Source organism: Pyrgilauda ruficollis, unplaced genomic scaffold (assembly GCF_017590135.1).
Source record: "Pyrgilauda ruficollis isolate IOZ18807 unplaced genomic scaffold, ASM1759013v1 scaffold15, whole genome shotgun sequence".
NCBI lineage: Eukaryota > Metazoa > Chordata > Aves > Passeriformes > Passeridae > Pyrgilauda > Pyrgilauda ruficollis.
The window spans coordinates 4901363-4919721 of record NW_024513654.1 but is presented as its reverse complement, the minus strand read 5'-3'; the positions used below and the strand labels follow the sequence as shown (position 1 = coordinate 4919721).

Genomic DNA, 18359 nt, shown 5'->3' with positions numbered 1-18359 from the left:
AATAAATGAGTCTTATTGCCAAAACCAAGACAACTTCATGGTTACGTCTGAAATGTTTATGTTCATATGTTGCTTATCAGAACAGTAAATAGCAAATCAGCATCACAGCTTGCTTCAAATATTGTTCAGTAAAATGGGCTGTTTAGCTTCAAAGAAAAAATTAAATCCCAGACAAGGAGATGCTGCTGTGATTGTAGTAATGGAGTCCTTGTACAAGCAAATATGGGTAAATAATAGTAACACAACACAATTTATTTAGAAACACCAAAAATCCTCTGTGAATTTAATGCCAGATTCTTGACCCTGTTTTCTTTCTTAGAGGAAGTGATTAATTCTTCATGATATAACTCCCTTTAGGCTCTTATTCTGCTCAAAACATTTGCAAGCAAATTGCAGTTGCCAGTTTTGGCTTCAGCTTTTTTTAGTGACTATTTTTAAATGTGTTATTTCTGAATTGGCCAGAACTATTGAAGCTGTGTTTTTCAGCTAAGGAATTAGATTGGAGAAAGTTGCATGAAACTGGTTTTGGTACCTTTTTATTGAAGCAAAAATAGTGGCTTGGTGAGAGGTTAATTCAAGCTCCTTGGGGATTTTACTGCTGGGTGTTGGTGGTCAGGGGGAGGTGGAGCCCATGGTGGCCATCAAAACCCACACAGACATCCTGAAACTGATGTGTCTGCTGTGAAATAAATGAACAATCACTTGCTAGTCTGGTTTATATCAACTTGTAGTTGGATTCACAGGACTCTGAGGATAAAGGTGCCTCTGGAAATTGTGCAGTTCCAGCCACAACAAAGCAGAGTCAGGGTGAGAAGGTTCCAGAGGATGATTCCCAGTTGAGTTTTGATTTAATGTGAAGATTCCGCAGCCTATCTCACAGGGAAGCTGGTCCAGTGCCTGACCACTCAGTGAAAATGTTGTTTGTTATATTTAAATGCAATTTCCTGTGCTTCAGTTGGTACCAGTTGTCTCTTCACCTTGTACTGGCTGCCACCCAGCAGAGCTGGGATGTTCTTCCCCCAGTCCAGGAATTTGAATTTCCCTGTGTTGGACTTCAGGAGATTCCTGCTGGCTATTGATCCCTGAGAGAAAGATCCCATCAACTGATTGGAAGCTAAACTTGCTAGAAATTAACCATTTTAACATAGTGGCTGCAGAGATAATTGAACATACAATTTCACATTGGATTGGATGGATTTATGGGAACAAAATCATTTAAAAATTAACATATCCTGTATAAAATTGCTATCAGCAGCAAAATAAATAAAACACTCATGATTGTTATTTTTTGATCTGCAATTTAGTTACTTAAATTAGTTTGGAAAATTGGCTTTTTGGCTAAATTGTGTCTTTTTATTAATAAAAATCTTTCTTGAATCTAGAGACTCCTTTTTGCAAGGAAAAAAGATTTGAAGAAATGATTTTGTGGTAGCATCTCAATATTATATTTACAGAATGAATGTTGATATAGAGCTGTGCAAGACCTTTCATTTCTCGTGTGGGTGTTTTTGTTTTTCTTCTTTTTATTGTATTGCTGAAAGAGGTTTGTAGAGATTACTGTTGAATATTGTTGAAGAAATCAGAGAATTCAATCAGAAATCTGAAATGAATGCAATCAGAGGCTGTGGGAACAATAGCACTGACTTGTGTTGTCATATGTTTTTTAATTACCTCCTTGATGAACGAAGGTGTCTTGGTGTGTTTGAGAAAGTAATTGCTCTTTAGAAGTGAAGAAGAAAATAATTTTCTTTGCCTTTCGAGCTGTAGTTTACACTTTCAGACAAAATGGAAATATGGAAAAATCTGAAGTTAAAAAAGTGAGCTGCAAGTGTAAGTAAATCTCTGATCTTAGCTCCAATAAACCAGTTTTCCCAGCAGCTGCTGCTGGTTCTGGGTTGTTATATTGCTGTTTCTTAGTTATTATATCTGTTCAGTTTGCTTTCATCTGTGCAGGAAAGGAGGTTAATTACCTTTCAGTGTAATTCTTCCTTTCTTTTTGCCTAACTTTAGCTTTTTAGGCAAATTTTGTAAGCTAAGCCTAAGGAATTGGTTTCACAGGCTGCAGAAGACTTTGTTGTGCTGCTGTAGATTTCAGCTGTATCTAAAGTAAAGACCATTGCTCTTCTGCCTGACCTTATCTGTTCAAAGGCCTCTGAGTCACAGCAGAGATCTAAAGATCAATTTCCATCTGTGAACTGTGGTGACAGCTCTTCTCTTGAGTGAAATGGGTCAGAAAGCTCAGGTTTGGTTTGAAAATGGAAGGCTGTGAACTCAGGGGAGGCTGGCACCTCACTTTCTGACCATCTTTAAGGAAGAAATCTCACTCCAGTGCTGGCAAATATTGAGATTCCTTGAAACTGCCATTGGAGCACATAAATCAGAATATGCAGGAGAGTGTTCTACCTGTATTAGAGCTACTTGCAAGTAAACTCAAATATTCTGTGCCCATGAGGACTTTAAAACTCCCTACTGAGCACTCACCTTTGTAAGCTGGGTTGGGTCTTTTCCACCCTAAAAGAATTATTTGTGATCAGTCTCCAAATCCTTGCACACTCAAATCCCCTTTGAGCAGCAAAAGGGATACACCTGACTCGTGCAAGATCATGTTCTTCTAATGCAAACAACTCCGAATCCAGAATAATTTCATTAAAATCAGGAGTACCAACTACAATTCTGCTATAAGCAAAAGAAAAATAACTCAATAAAACCCTTGAAATTGAATGATAAACTTAAAATGCCAGGCAGCTTCCTTTAGAGGTGGCTGACTGATTTATCAAACTGCAGAAATCTCAGTCATAACATTTTCTGAAAACATTAATTTAGGTCTCTTGAAAGCAAGGGGATATTAAAAGGCTCTTGAGATAAAAGCTATGAGATGAATGCAGGAAATCAAGTATACTATTTATGCCAGAAAGAAAAAAAGCACCTGCAGAAGCCTAATTTGGATTTTGCTAATGCTGTCAGTTCCACATAGAAAACATGAGTTATTAGGTAATTTATTTCCTCTTCCTTCTGCAGAAGACTGAGCAAATAATGACATCAGTGTTTTCTCAAAGAAAACCTACATGACAATTATTTATGCAAAATATTTTTAAAACTGATACTGCTTTGTTGAAAATTACTGATTTGACTGGTGGTTTTTTTTGTTGAGACTTTCAGTTTTCCTTTGTTTCAGCCTGAACTAAGAAGTCTCTCAGTCTGGTTCCTACATTTTTTTATAAGTAATTGGGAATTTTTGGAGAATGATTATATTGAGTGTTTCTAATCATGTTGGAAGGCAATGCAAGTTGCATTTGTGGATGAAGTAACACAGGAAGTATTTATAAAAAAATCACTTGCAGGGGAGGTGGGGGGAAGGAAGAAATCTCTGGATGATTTTACTGAGGGAATTAATGAGAAAATAGCAATCAGAATGATTGACCCCATGTTTAAGCTATCATAGCATTTCCACAGACACTTGGGACTAAATATGATTTAGTATGACTGCTGAGTTGTATTAAGTCTTATTTAAAAATATTTAAGTATCACTAAATATTTAAAACATCACTTGCTTAGTCATGCAAGAAGTTTTCTACCATGTGATAAGGTATTTTATTCTTCATTTTATTGACCTGTCTTTGCTGATCTCTTCACCCTGGGGTCCAGTGACAGGACACGTGGGAATGATTAGAAGCTGTGTCAGGGGAGGTTCTGACTCAATATCAGAATAATCTCTTTACCATGGGGGTGGTCCAACACTGGAAGAGGCTTCCCAGAGAGCTGGGCAGTGCTTCTCAAGCCTGTCACTGTTTAAAAGGCATTTGGACACTGCTCTTAAAAATTTGCTTTGGCTTTTGGTAATTTTTTTAAATTAAAAAATAATTTTAAAATAATTAACTAAAATTAATTAATTTTAAATTAATATTCATTTCATTTGGTTTAAAAAAGAATTGAAAAATATATTTTTTAAGCTTTTTCAGCCCTGCAGTGGTCAGGCAGTAGGAATAGATGATAATTGTTGGTTCCTTCCAACTGAAATATTCTGCCCTTTTCTGTTCTATTCTCCACGTTCCCTGCTCTGTCTGCCTTCATTACTTGTTGAAATCAGTAGGTTTGTGTGGATGAACACAGGAAGAGCCTGTCTGAGCAAATTGCACAACTAGTTGATGTAAATATCAAAAAAGTCAATAGGCTGTAGCCACAGCTCTCTTCATAGAGAGCAGGCAGGCACAACCTCCCAAGGATATTTCCTGGGGATCATAGTGAGGAACCTCAGAGAAAGAGAAAACAATTCTTATCTCTGTTCTCTGCTCCTGTTGTTTTTGCACATGTAGAATATATTAGGGAGATTGTTTACCTGGAGGGAGTTCTTAATTGGATTCTGGTGATGGTTGTTTATATTCATTGGCCTGTTGGGTAAAAAGCTGTGTCCTGGCTGTTAGGAAACAATCATGAGTTTTTCTTTAGTATATATCTCTTTAATATAATATAATATAGTATTAATGTAATATAGTATATTTTTATCTCTTTGGTCTAGTTTTAATATAGTATTAATGTAATATAGTATAGTTTTAATAAAGCAATTGTTCAGCCTTCTAAATCAATAGAGAATAGAACATCATTCCCAGATGTTAGGGTCACCCTGAATTTGATAATAGGCAATGTTTAAAAGATATTTATGTCACACAGTAGGATATGATCTCACTTTCTGGTATCGTTTATTGTTTATAGCAAGGAGGCTGGAATCTCAATGAAAAACATCACTGTGTGCAGAAATGCCTCTTGCAGCAGGGCAGGTGAGGGGTAGGAGTTAAATATGAGAAGCAGGAGAATTATTTGGATGTGGATATGCATGGATCTGGCCTTGGTTATACCTGTTGTTCTATGGTATTCCTGGGAAATGGGATTTACCCTAACAGCTATAGTCCTGATAACTGCTTCACAGACCAGTGCTGCCTTTATTGGGATGTGCCCCATTCCCCCCAGCTGTGCTCTGCTGATTTGGGCTCAAAGCATTCTCAGGATTACTCCTAAATTAGGCTTCTATCTAGTCCCCGTCCTCAGTTTTGGGAGAAGAAGAGAGAAATCTCTTGGTTTTTGCTTCTCTGAGCCAGTTATAAATTCTGTGACAGCAGCCTGGGTGTGGATTCTCAGCCAGGTAAAGACTCTACAGCAGAACTCTCAGAACATCCCAGCACTTTGCTGGTGACTGGCTGGTTGTTAATATTTTATTGTCTCTTATCTCGTCACAATTGACTGCCCCACTCAGTATTTGTCACTGTATACCATCAGAGATACTAAAGCTGATTATATCATTTATGCTCTAGCCTTGCCTGATGAAGCACTAATTAAATTAACATGGCATTTGTGGTGTTTCTTGCTGTGCCACTACAAAGAAAAAAGGTGACTGGGAAATATGTTGTCATTAGAATGAAAGGACAGGCAGCTCCTCCTCTCCTTTTCCACTAAATGATTAAAAAGTCAGTTGTAAGAACAAAAATATTTTTACATGTTAAAAGACACCCATTTGTTTGAAAAATTAAAGTGATTTATGTGCTTCAGAATGGAGAAATTATTGAATTTCAATAAAAATGTTTGCTATCCTGTGACAGTTTTTATAAAATATTACCTCAGTACTTGTAATTATAGTTGGGTATCTAAATTTGAACTGTTAATTATCTTTAGCTAGCAATTTCATGGAGGATAATCATATTTCCTTCACTTGAAAATGAACATTTTAGGTAACAAATGAGCTGCAAGCCACAGGTTTTTGGCAGTAATTGCTGCTACTCTCCTATTTTCAAGATAAATCTCTTAATTAACAGCTGTATGGCACTGTCTCACTGAAATATTTCATTCTTTTATAAAAGAATCCAGGGAAATATGAAACAGATTTCTTAGATACACAAGCAAAAAAAAAAAAAAAATCCTGTGGGGTTTATTGGCTTCTTAATTCAAACTCTGAGTGCACTCAGGAATGGTTATGTTTAATGCTTCTACCTCTTCTCTGACATAATTACCTGTGAATACTCAACAGCAAGGGCTGTTGGAATTCATGAGGGGCTTGGGAAATGAACTCCTTAATGTTCAGTTTTCCAGCCTTAATTATAAATCAACTCTTTCGAGCCTGTTTGAGGTTCACATTATGTGTATACCTCAAAAAGATATTCCTTTTTTTTTGAATTAAAAAAAAAAAAGTGAGTTTTTAATACAGGAATCCTGGAGGTGTAGAGAAGTGGTTACTCACTGGGATTTATCATACCTGGCCAACATTTTAATGAATTTATTTTACACAAAGGATGTAGGGCCATTGTGGGATTTGGGTTGGAAGGGACCTTAAAGATCATCCAGTTCCACCCCCTCCCATGGGCAGGGACACCTCCCACCAGACCAAGTTGCCCTCAAGCCTTGTCTTCTCCATGCTTCTCCATGCAGTTATTTAGCACTTTGAAAAATTATATTTTCTCCCTTTTCTTTGTATGTTTAAAGGTGTTAATCCCAAATCTACTGTGTGCTCCATAACAGAGAGCAACTCTAGTTTTGCTGTCTTGAGCCAGCAAACTTCATTCCAGACTGAATGGGGAATGAAGATGCCCAATTTTCCAGTCCCTGATTTTTCCAAGGGAGTTACTTAAAAGTCTCTCTCGAGAGTTTTTGGCAAGTTTGGAGCCCGGTGGGTTCAGTGACAGTACAATCCTGCTGTGCAGCCACTTCCTCCTTGGTGTCCCGGCCTAGTTTGAAAGTGAGGGTGAAAAAGGCTCAAAGTAATTTGTCTTCCTCTGTCCAAACTCTACTTCTCTCCATAAAATCCCAATGAAAAGTTCCTCTTGCAGATGGTGGATAGATCAGGCTGCATTGCTTTGCACTTTGCAGTGTTCCAGGAATAAATAACATTTCCCTATTCCCGCTGTGTGTCACACCATGAAAAGAGAAGAAGTAATTTTCTGTATAACCCTTCCTGCTCAGGTTGGGCACAGTCCTGGGGTTTCTCCAGTTCCTTTTGGAAGTATTTAAGGGGATTATTTGCAGCACTAAAACTGGTATTTTCCAGTAAACTCCTTGACACTGCTGATCATGAGTTTGACAGAAGCATTCTGATCCTCCACTGTAAAAAGTTTTTATCCATGGAGAAACTCTTCAGCCTGTCTTCTAACTGAATTTTACATGCTAGTCTGTATGCTTGGGCCAATTTCCTTCTAATAAGTTTTAAATTATGTTTTATTATTATTATTATCCCTGAATGAGTGATGCAAATACTTGGCATGACAAGAGGTTGAGCAGGATGTAATCCTTATCCAGGATGTTGCTGATGATATGATTACAGAAAAACAGGAAAGCAAGAAGTTACCCATTGGTTGGAATTTGATATCTCCCAGTGTTGACCTGGAAGACAAAATTGCTCTTGGTAGGGATTATTTGTTGTTAAATATCTCATAAATGCCCCCATGGCCATAATTTGTATTAGAGCTGAAAAGGCAGTGATCTAAGACTTGTACCTAGGCTGTGCTTAAAAAGAGAAATAAAAAGTAATTCCAGGATCTGAGCTGGTTTAATCTTCTCTTTACTATGTTCTCAGAGAAGGAGGATATTTTCAAGGTTTCTACCCGCAGAAATGGAAAAGTAGGCTGTGGAACATGTTGCTTTTAGGACTTTGGTAAAAGGCGTCATGAACTGAACAAATCAAAACTTAGTTCTCATTTTTGGTGGCAATGAGATAAATCCTGAAGCCACCTAGGAATTTCAGGTGAGATGAGGTATCTGGAAAGGTACATAAAAACACATGTCACCAAAAAAACCCAAAAAAGTTCATAAGAATTCACTGTGACAGTGGTGCAAAAACAATCTAATGAGTAATGCTCTTGCTTTTCAGATAATGAGTCTATTTTTATTCTAACATGTCTCTGTCTCCAACATCCCTTTTTTGTTTCCCAAGCCCCTGCATGCATTTGTAGTTTGTGATGTGCTTTTCATGTTGCTTCTGCTGAACTGTCTTTCTCTGTGAAAAGAAATTAATAAAGCTAAGCCAACGGGAAGGTGATTGACTGTCCCACTTGGAAAAAAAGAATTTAAAAATATTTTGTGATAATAAGCTCATAACATTCTTTGGGAATTGTACTTCTATAAAATGCTCTTTGAGTTGAATTTCAGCATTAAAATTTATGCACTCATTTGGTATCATACTTTTTCCTTCAAGAAAGATAAATATTTCAGTCTTTGAACAGTGTGAAACTGAAAACATTCAGCAGTAGCCCTAGCTGCTGGAATTCCTCAGTAGGCTGCTTAGCAATTCCAGTGATGAATAGTCTGTGTTTGCACTTGGGAAATGTACAGTTATCACTGCAAAAATAAAGCATTGCAGACAAAGGGATGGATCATTTTATCTGATCCTTAAAGAGGCCATTCAGATGGTTGTTTTGTAATTTGATGTCACTTAAGTAAGTTGAGGGGTTTTCTTTAGTTCAAAAACTGCTTAATGTAAAAAAGTCATTTATTGTATGCTTAGCAAAGCATCCATTAAAACTTGAGAGGCTGAAGATCCTCCTGGGGTAGTTTAAATTTCAGAAAAATGCTCACAAAAGCAATTACATCTTTAAATGAATAATTTATTTGGGGTGCTTTAGATCAGATTCTTGTTTACAGTTTCTCACCTTATGCATTTCAGCTTGGTAATTGGTTTGGTCTGTACAGACAGGTTTTCCAGCTCACCCGAATCCCCTGTCTAGAGGGAATCAGGTGTCAGGATGGGATCTGTGGTGTCTCCAGGTGCTGTCATCCTCATTCCTTCTGAACTCACTTTTTAAAAAGAACATCATAGAAACAAACTGAACAATTGAGTCTATGGTATTTTTATTTATTCAAGTAATGAGAATGCATTTTAAAGAATTTTAACAAGCCGTGATAGAACCTGTGGTTTGTCTCATGAGAGTTTTTTCCTGAGTTCAGCAACTTGTGGCATCAGCATTTTGATTTAAGTTAGCTACACCAATTGGTAAAAATATCTCATTTGCTCCTTCCTTTCTCCTCTTACAACATTTAAAATCAATTGCATTTTTGTGTCTGGAATTTGTATCAACATGTTTCTTGTGTTAACATTGTTTTAAACTAAATCAGACTCATTTATATTGTCTTCATTTACATCAATGTCTCCAAAAAGGGCTGGTTGGTATTGTATATTGCTTTTCCCTTCTTTAGATAAAGAGAGTTTGATTTATTTTCTGGAAAAAGGCAGCTTAGAAGTGATTTTGTATCGTTCTGCTGAATCTTTGGGATCTTTCTAATAACTTTTACTAGGACAGTAGGCAGAGTGTGACCCTTCAGGGCATGTGTGGATTTGCATTTCCTTCATGCTTCAGTACTGTATTGACTCCAGCTGGTGCAGGAAAAAGTGCTCAAATATATTCTACTGAAGACCAATTCTTCAGTGTAAATATCACCTTTAGGCCCAGGATTCTTGAAGAGTGAATTGTTTTTCTTTATGTTCTTGACTGACATCTTCACAACAGAGCCATCAGGCAAAGCTGCCCACATGGGGTGCACAGCAATTGAGCTGTCTTGAATTCTGCAGTTACTTTTATAATGGATATCCCACATCCCAGAGCATTTTGCTGTTAATTCCATGGGTTTTGCTGCTGACTCTGCCTGCACTGGGACTTTTGGGTCAAGCAGCTCTTTCTGGATTTGCACACTCCAGGTTAAGGAAAGTCAATCTGAAATTCTGCAGTGTAAGGCTTCTCTGCACATTGTTCTACAGCCACAATATTAGCATTATATGTTACTGTATTTTAGAGTATTATATATTTCTTTTCCCTCTTCTATTAGGTGTGGGTTCCCCTAGAGGAATGTTTGTGACTCTCTTCTTTCTGCCTTTTAGTTTGAGGGAACACATCCACCTCCTAAGGCAAGATCAGCCTTTGTGTTTATTACAGATATAGATCCTGCTGTACTTCCATGTTCTTCCATGAACACCTACTTCTGGAAGACAGACCCTGAAAAGAACCCCACAAATTTGGGGGAAATAGTATTTTGAAAATACCACCAGATTCTCTCTGAAGTCCTTTTAGCTACATCTGCTGCTGCTGTGCACCATGCTGACAATTGCTGGTAAAATTGTCTGGTAAATGGTAGTAATCCTAAATATGAATCTGTGTGAGCTGAACACCTACTTTATAGTTTGGGCAGTATTCCTTTAAGCCCTCTAAATTGCTGGGCATTGTAGATTGCCTGAAAATGAAACCAAAAACAATAGGTGGTATATATAGTATATTGCTGGGCATTGTAGATTGCCTGAAAATGAAACCAAAAAGCAATTGATTCTTCTGCCTGGGAATGATGCCTTCAGATTTTTAGTTCACCTAAAAAATAGTAACTCAAGGTGAAAAGTAAAAAATATGAAGACAAAAATATTTTTGGGATGCGAAAGTTTTTGCTTCAGGATTGCATTTGATGTTGCATATCCAAGACAAATTTCATTCTGATCACTCCATTTACTCATCTGGAAGATGAAATGATGCAAACAAGTCCTTTTCTTGTCCACTGTCCCTCTGGAAGGTGTAAGAGCTGCAACAGGAAAGAAGTTCAGTGCAGAAACTTGGTGCCTGAGTTCTCTTGTCACTGCTACTTGTGCATGTTCTATAGAAACTGGGTAATGGAACCTAAAAATCTCATTTAAATGTAATTCAATTACAGTGCAAACTGTCTGAATCCTTTTCTGCTTTGAACCTTAACATTTTAGAATAGGTCTAAAATCAGGAAAGTTGTGCTGAAGGTTGAAGCATGAAAAAGCTTTTGTGACTCAAGTTAAAAATTTGCTTAAATGTTTAATTTAGTGTCTGATATGTCCCCCAGAGGAAAAAGGTAAATTGCTGAAGGAAGAAAAAATTTAAATTTCTATGGAATAGGTGAATGTCAGAGGCAGCACAGTGTTTGCAGACATGTCAGATTATGTGAAAGCTGAGTGTATATATTAGAAAAAAATCAAATTGCTTCTGAGTGTTCCCTTGCCTGGTTGCTTGCATTGCTCCATAGGTAACACCACTGCTGTGGAGAATACATGTTTGTTGTGGATCTTGTTGGAGAATGTATTTTCTCATTCACTTCCCCAAAAATGTAATATTTTAAAGTCTGCAAGATCATGACTGCTTTAATAAAAAAATTCCAACCAACCAACCGACCCAGCCCTAATTACAGTTCACTGTAGTGATGTGCTTTGCTTTATCAGTTGCATTTTCAGGCCTTGGCTTCACCACCTTCTACCTGGCTGGAAAGCTGCACTGCTTCACGGAGAGTGGCCGAGGGAAGAGCTGGAGGCTCTGTGCAGCAATCCTGCCCCTCTACTGCGCCATGATGATCGCCCTGTCACGGATGTGTGACTACAAACACCACTGGCAAGGTGAGACACGGACGTGCTCTTTTGTCCTACTCTTTTTTTCTTAGTTAGCCATGTATTTCTTTGATTTTTTCTGTTTCACTACGTGGTGTGAGTTAAAACACCATGCTGTGCTATAGATTTTCCTTGCTCCTGGATTGATGCTGGGGCTTCCTGGCAAGGCTGGATTAGCTAGCACTGACCTTCAGAGCCTCAGACCTCTGCCACAGCTCCTCCCCTCCCTCATGGCAGACACTTCTGGAGTGCAACACCCATCAGGTCACTGCATCTGTCACTGCTGTCTCAGAGTGCTTCAAAATTCTGTAACTGATGGAGAAGGTTGTGCTATTTATCAATTACACATTCGTGCGACAATTCAGGAAACCCTGCCATCAATTATTTCTTTTACCATTTCTTGACTTCTTTATGGCCACTTTTGTAGCTTCCTTGCTTTCACTCATTCTTCTGCTAAGTAAACCAGCCTGTAATTTCTTTTTCCCTATTTGTCCCTGAATTCCTAGAAGAAATACCATGCATGGTATTTCTGATGCTGTTATGTAGGTCACCTTGGCTTTCTGTGGTATTGCCTGGACTGTACTGCTGGCCTTGCAAATTGAACTCCCCTCAAGGTCCTGAGTGCTCCTTTCAATTACCTGAAATTTCAGTTCCATACTGGTTACATGCTGTTTCCTGTTTTCCAGCACTGTGGTGGGTTGACCCTGGCTGGACACCAGGTCTGTCACTCCCCTCCTCAGCTGGAAGGGTGAGAGAAAATGCAGAGAAAAGTTCATGAGTCAAAATAAGTTGAGGGAGAGATCACTCAGCAGCTGCTGTCACAGTGCCTGGAACAGCTCCTGCCCCTCCTTCCTCAATGACCTGGGTGTCAGCAGGGCTGTTTCTCTCACATATTCTCACTCCTCTCTCCAGCTGCTATTGCAGTTGTCCAGATTTTTTTCCCAGTTTTTTACATCTGTTATCCCAGAGGTGCTCCCACATCCCTGCTGTGCCCAGCCTTGGCCAGCAGCAGACCCATCCTGGAGCTGACTGGTGCTGGCTCTGTTGCACATGGAGAAGATTCTCACAGAAGCCACCCCTGCAGCTCCCTCTGCTACAAAACCTGGCCCCAGATCTCAGTACAAAGACACAGCATTCTGTTGGTTCCTCACATAATTTCAATTAATTGCTGCATTGCTCTGTCCCCCTGAGCTCCTTCTCATCTACCCAGCAGCAGAACCCATCTCAGCCATGCTTTCTCTCACCCTGCTGTGCTGCTGCAGCTGCTTAATCACCAGCCATTAGCCTTGACATGTTCTCTGAGGAGCCTCCTGCTTTCCAGCAGAGCCTTGTTGTGTTTCAGGACCCATTTCTCCTTTTCTCAGTGGCACTGGGGCTGGAGAGAACCTCCAGCACAAACCTGCTGAGCCTGAGGTGCTGCCTGGACAGGCTGGCAGGAGGCACAGAAAATATTTGGCACTTGGCTTGAGCTCCCTGTTAAAGAGAAAAGGAGGAGTGGGAAGAAATGTGGAGAGTACAGGTTTGCTCTGGAGTTTGGCACAGGTGTTTGCAGAGTGAACTGTCCCTTGCCAGAATTATTGATGGGCTGAAAGGTGAGGCAGGTGATGGTGGTGTGCTTTGTGCATAGTGGAGGAAAACTGCACCCGGGGGAGGGACTCAGTTCATCACAGCTGCTCCTATTCTGCCTTTGAATTTTAAGGAGATGGAGCTGCAAACTTACGGGAATAAATTACATGGCACTCCATTTTCTTCATGGTGGAAAGGGCCCATTCTTTATACACATATTTCATTTTTATACAGATTCACAGACTTCGTGTGGTACTCTAATTGGTTAGGAGTTTTCTTGCCAATTACCTTTATTGGTCAGTAACAAGTTGTTATTCTGTATTGATTGGTCACTCAAGCTGTCAGTGTCTACATGCAGGGAAGCTGGTTGTGAAAGACAGTTTTCATTTTTCTATCTAACTGTGTAAAAGCAGTTTATACAGGTGCAAGTTACTTTTTCCCCAGGAATAGCTTGCTTTTTTAACAAATTGCTCCCAACAGAATTGCTTTCACATGGGAACTTTCAAAATGCTAGCTTTGACAAGGCCAACCACTGATTCTAGGAGAGCAGACCTGATTTTATAAAGCTTTTCTCGATGATTTTTCTACCTTCCTGCAATACAAACTCATCTCCTCCCAAGAGCAGTGCTGGCAGACATTGTCCTGCAAGTGACCTCTGCTTTCCCCTGAAAGAGCTGTGCTCCCAAGGGAGAGACTGGTTCCCTCTGGGCACAGCCCAGAACCTCAGGCTTTGGCTTTTCTGCTCAGCAGAGTCAGCTAATTGTGCTAAATTATTTGTGGTGGCTTTGTGATGGAGCCTTTACTATGCTGTGGGAAATGAAAAAGGAACATTAGTTCTGAGTCCAAGACTTTGCACAGAGCAGGTGAAAGATGGAGTGGAGTGTCCCTCTATTAAAAATCCATTGAGTGTGCTTACAGCATCAATATTATGAGAACTTCATGAGCTCCCTTCAATTTGGCTGGAGAGAGTGATATTCAAGGCCTTAGTATTGGTATTAGTGGATAGTAGGATATTTCACTGTGAATCCTGAATATACCAATTCCATATACATATCTATCTATCTATCTATCTATAATGTTATATGTAATATAATATATGTTATGTATATAATATATATATATTCCCTGTATAGGCTTCTAATTCTGAAAATGTTAATTTACTCATGGAATAAAGGAGAATTTTGTATGGAAGAAGGTAAAGTTAAGTGCTGAGAATGAAAGAATATTCATTTTCCTTTATGGGCAAAGTGGGGAAAAAAGGAAAAGAATAAAAAGAGGATAATTATTTCTACCATGAAATCAAACAAAAGACTGAATTGTTTTTTTTCAAAAACAGGAGTTTAAAAAAGTTGCCTGTGATTTTTGCTTATTAACCCCAGTCAGGCAAGGTCAGTAAGATAGAGACCTTTGGCATAAATCAAGTAGTGAATTTGTATTAGTGTGGTGCCCAGGCTGAGGTCCAGAGCTGCATAATTTGTGTAAAGGCTTTGAAAGAAATTATCTGGGCAAGTTTTCAGCAAGCCTTAAAATCCAGGGATCTTAAAGAGGACTGGCAAAAATCTGGTGTTTCTCCATGATTAAAAATAGTAATTTAAATAGTCATAGATGTGACCTGAGTGTTAAGCAGAATAAAAAAGCAGATGGAACACTATTCAGTCAAAGTAGTATAATCTGAGAATTGCACCCAACACAGGTTTATAGAAAATTTATCTTGTCACAATAACTAAGTTTTTTACAAGTTTAACTAAGTTTTTGATTGATGCTGTACAGTGAAAATTCTTGCCCTCAGTACCTTTAATACCATTATAGTTTGGTAGAGGCAGGCTGATGAAATCAGTCAGCTTCCAGTGTGGGTACTGTCTGCACACAATCACCTTTTAAATTCCCGCTTGAGCCCCTGTTACATTAATTTGTGATAGATTCATCTTGTCCTTTTGTGTGGAGGAAGAGAACATAGGATTAGAAGGCATCTCCTGGGTCATTCAAATGTGACTTACAGTCACATTTCTTAAATTTATCCACCTCACTCTTAAATTTTTCAGGTTTTCTTGCCCTAGCCATTCCTGATCAGGATTAGAAGGCATCCCCTGGGTCATTCCATGTAGTCCTGTTCCTCAAATGTGACTTACAGTCGCATTTCTTAGATTTATCCACCTCACTCTTAAATTTTTCAGGTTTTCTTGCCCTAGCCATTCCTGATAAAAGGCATCTCACTTCTCTGATGATTACAAACCATCTATTATGCATTGAAAATTGAACCACAATGTCTTTGTTCTAATAAAAATTACAATGCCAAACCAGGGTATTTAATCTGTATTTAAGGACTTCAGACAAAAATAATTTGCATTGATTTACTCTTCTTTGCCAATAAACTCAATGATTTACCATTTTTATTACACTTTGAGTTTTTTCAAATTGAAAGAATGGAAACACATTTATACACAGATTATGTGGTGCTGAATCAGTCTTGTTAAAATAAAATGTGTTGTCAGGTCATTTTAACCAGTGCCTTTTGCCTCACTTCATTATTCTTCATGTTAAATCTGAGGCTTTCACAGAGTCTCTATTTTCAGTGAAATTTTTCTCTTGTTGATTATAAATGAAACACAGGATGAGGTGAGTATTTTAGTGAGGTGAGTATTTTCCGGTTATTTTAATAACCAGAAACAGAAGGAATCCTCTATAGAAAACTTTAAATTGCCTAAGTGTGAGTGCTGCAAATATCCAATAGCCTTACTTATGTTACTTTATTTTCTGATAGGAGTATGGGATAGTAAAAAACATCAAAGAAAGATATTCAAAAGGTATTAACAGGCATGCTTAGTCTTTGACCTTTCAGATGCTTTTGGTAAGAATTCATCCAGCTTGAGATTGTTCTTAGTATTCAAAAGGTATTAAGTTAACAGGCATGCTTAGTCTTTGACTTCTCAGATGCTTTTGGTAAGAATTCATCCAGCTTGAGATTGTTCTTAGCAGTTTGCTTTTTTAAATGGGTGAAGATCCATGGGCTGCCCACCACAAATGGTCATCTGTGATCTGGAACATCAGGAGTGTTTGATACATTTTTCTTGTCAGTCTGCTTTTTTAAATGGGTGAAGGTCCATGGGTTGCCCACCCACAAATGGTCATCTGTGATCTGGAACATCAGGAGTGTTTGATACCCCGTGGAGACCATTCTGTTCCCAGTGTTTGTCTCCCAGAAATGATCCAACCATCTACAGTTTGGGTGTTCAAAATATTACACAAGTCCCCAAGGATGGATTTTGTGTGTCCGGTGTAATTGTGGTATTTGGTTCCAAATTCTTTAGGAAAATTCAAAATCCACATTTTCCATGCTAAACACTTTTACATCAACCAAATGTCTTTTATTTGCAGTTTTCACTCCTGGCTGCCCTTCCCCTTGTGACGTGCTTCTGGTTTTGTTGCTTTTTTCCTGCAGATGCTTTCGTTGGAGGGGTCATTGGCCTCATTTTTGCTTATATTTGCTACAGACAGCACTACCCTCCTTTGGGCAATACAGCCTGTCACAAATCTTATGTCAGCCTGCTGGATCAGAGCTCAGTGAAGAAAGAAGAGAGACCCACAGCAGACAATGCTACTGGGCTGCCTCTGGAGGGAATAACTGAAGGTCCCGTATGACTTTGAGAAATGTGCAGAATGAACTTTTAGCCTTCTCACATTTCCTCCAAACTGGTCTCTTAACGGTGGTTCTTAATGTACATTTTTTTTCTTTTGTTTCTTTCCGTTTTATAAAGGGAATTGAAATATTTTATTTTTAATGCCATGGTACCATCATACTTTTAAAGTTAAATTTTCAGTTCATACTCACTTGCTGAATTATCTGTTTTCAGTCTACTGCATGCAGGTAGAACTACTCAAGGGAAGGGGAAAGTACATTATTAAAAAGAATCTCGTGTGGAGAATGGTTAAGAGAGTACTTTTGAGATGTGGTTGGGCATATACTAGATTTGGAAACAGATGTTCTGAAGTACTGAGTATCTTCTACAAAGTTCTGGTCATCTTCAGCACTCATTGATTTTGATGGGTGGCGAGTACACAGAGCACTTTTCATCAGGTGTTCAACATCTGTAATTTGATAATTTAGGGCATCATCCTTACGTTTATCCTGCTGCCTTCTGACATTAACAAAAATCTCCACATGCTGGTGGAACTTTGTATTAATTGTCAAGTTTTGCCAAGGTTGTTCTGAGCTACTAATGACTAAGAAGGCGAAAGGTGTGGCTGGTGAAGTGCTTGTGAGATCCAAGCCTTGTGCATTTGTAGTTCCACAGGATGATTCTCATGTTCAAGAAACTCCATGCTGTTAAAATTGCCAACTAACAACATACAGGATGGATTAGAAAATTGCTATTGCACCATCAGCAAGTTTTGAGAACTCTTGTAATGTTTACCATCAAAACAAATTTGAAAGAAAAGAACACCCATTGCATTTAACAAGCTGAAGTCTTTCAAACAGATGTTTTAAACCCCCTCACACTGGGAGGATAAAGAGACACAAAGTTTTCTGTGGATTTCGTTGTGCCATGTTCATTCTTGTGTAGTGACTCACTGCAGCATTGGTGACCTGAGGAAATGCAAAGATTCTCATTCGTGACTTTGGGCACACAACCACGAATGCTTGTGGTGGTTTCCAGCACTGTAACATATCCAGAGGAAGGCTGGAGACAGTTTTCCACCAATCCCATCCCACATTTTCAGCTCACCATGCTCTTGGTCATGGTGCTTGCCAAGGTTGGTACCTGAATTGGAACTCACCTGAATCAAACTACTGTTGGTGGGGAGAAGGTTGACAAGTGTGTGACTGAAGTTAATTTATTATCAGTAGGATTCTGTTTGTTACGTATGCACTATGCAGTATACATCACATTCCTGTGAGATGATGTACCTTTGGATGGCAGAATGTCAGATTCCAGGTTTTTTCTCCTTAGGTATCCTGTGAGAAATGCAGGCAAAATATTCCAGACCACACCCTGGCAGTTGAACATTTCTTGGAGCAATCAAGATAATGTTGATCAACGCCCACAATTACGGTGCTTCAGACTGGAGGAGACTGCTGCCATGATTATAATTTCTGTGTTCCTGTTGGAATATGCATCAGCCTAGTAGACATTTTGTGATTCAAACAGCTCAATGTCTTTATGTAAGGCTTGTCATTTACTTTCCTCAAAGCTAAGCTTTGTAGATTTTTTTTTGAGAAGAGCTGCTTCCTGATTGGCAACACTTGAATTTTTATAAAAAGCAAGTAAATTGGGGTCCCTTTAAAAATAAACCTAATAACTGTGTACAAGAGGATGCAACCTTGCTGTGTATAAATTTATATGATATTTGGAAATGGCTATAAATAGGAAGTGACATTAAGGAACAGAAGGTAACAGGAGTGAACCCAGGAGGCTCTGTGGAAATCAGGCCTTGC

The 18359-nt window shown here is 38.7% G+C and overlaps 1 protein-coding gene across 1 annotated transcript in view; it reads left to right on the top strand.

Annotated features, from left to right (window-relative positions):
* Nucleotides 1-16661, top strand: part of PLPP4 (phospholipid phosphatase 4) — a 46999-nt gene extending 30338 nt beyond the window's left edge. Inside the window, exons 6-7 of the mRNA XM_041461418.1 lie at nucleotides 11198-11368; nucleotides 16365-16661. Of these exons, the coding sequence (XP_041317352.1) occupies nucleotides 11198-11368; nucleotides 16365-16564 (371 nt within the window). The 3' untranslated portion in view covers nucleotides 16565-16661. The remainder of the gene's footprint in view (nucleotides 1-11197; nucleotides 11369-16364) is intronic.
* The last annotated feature ends 1698 nt before the right edge of the window (nucleotides 16662-18359 follow it).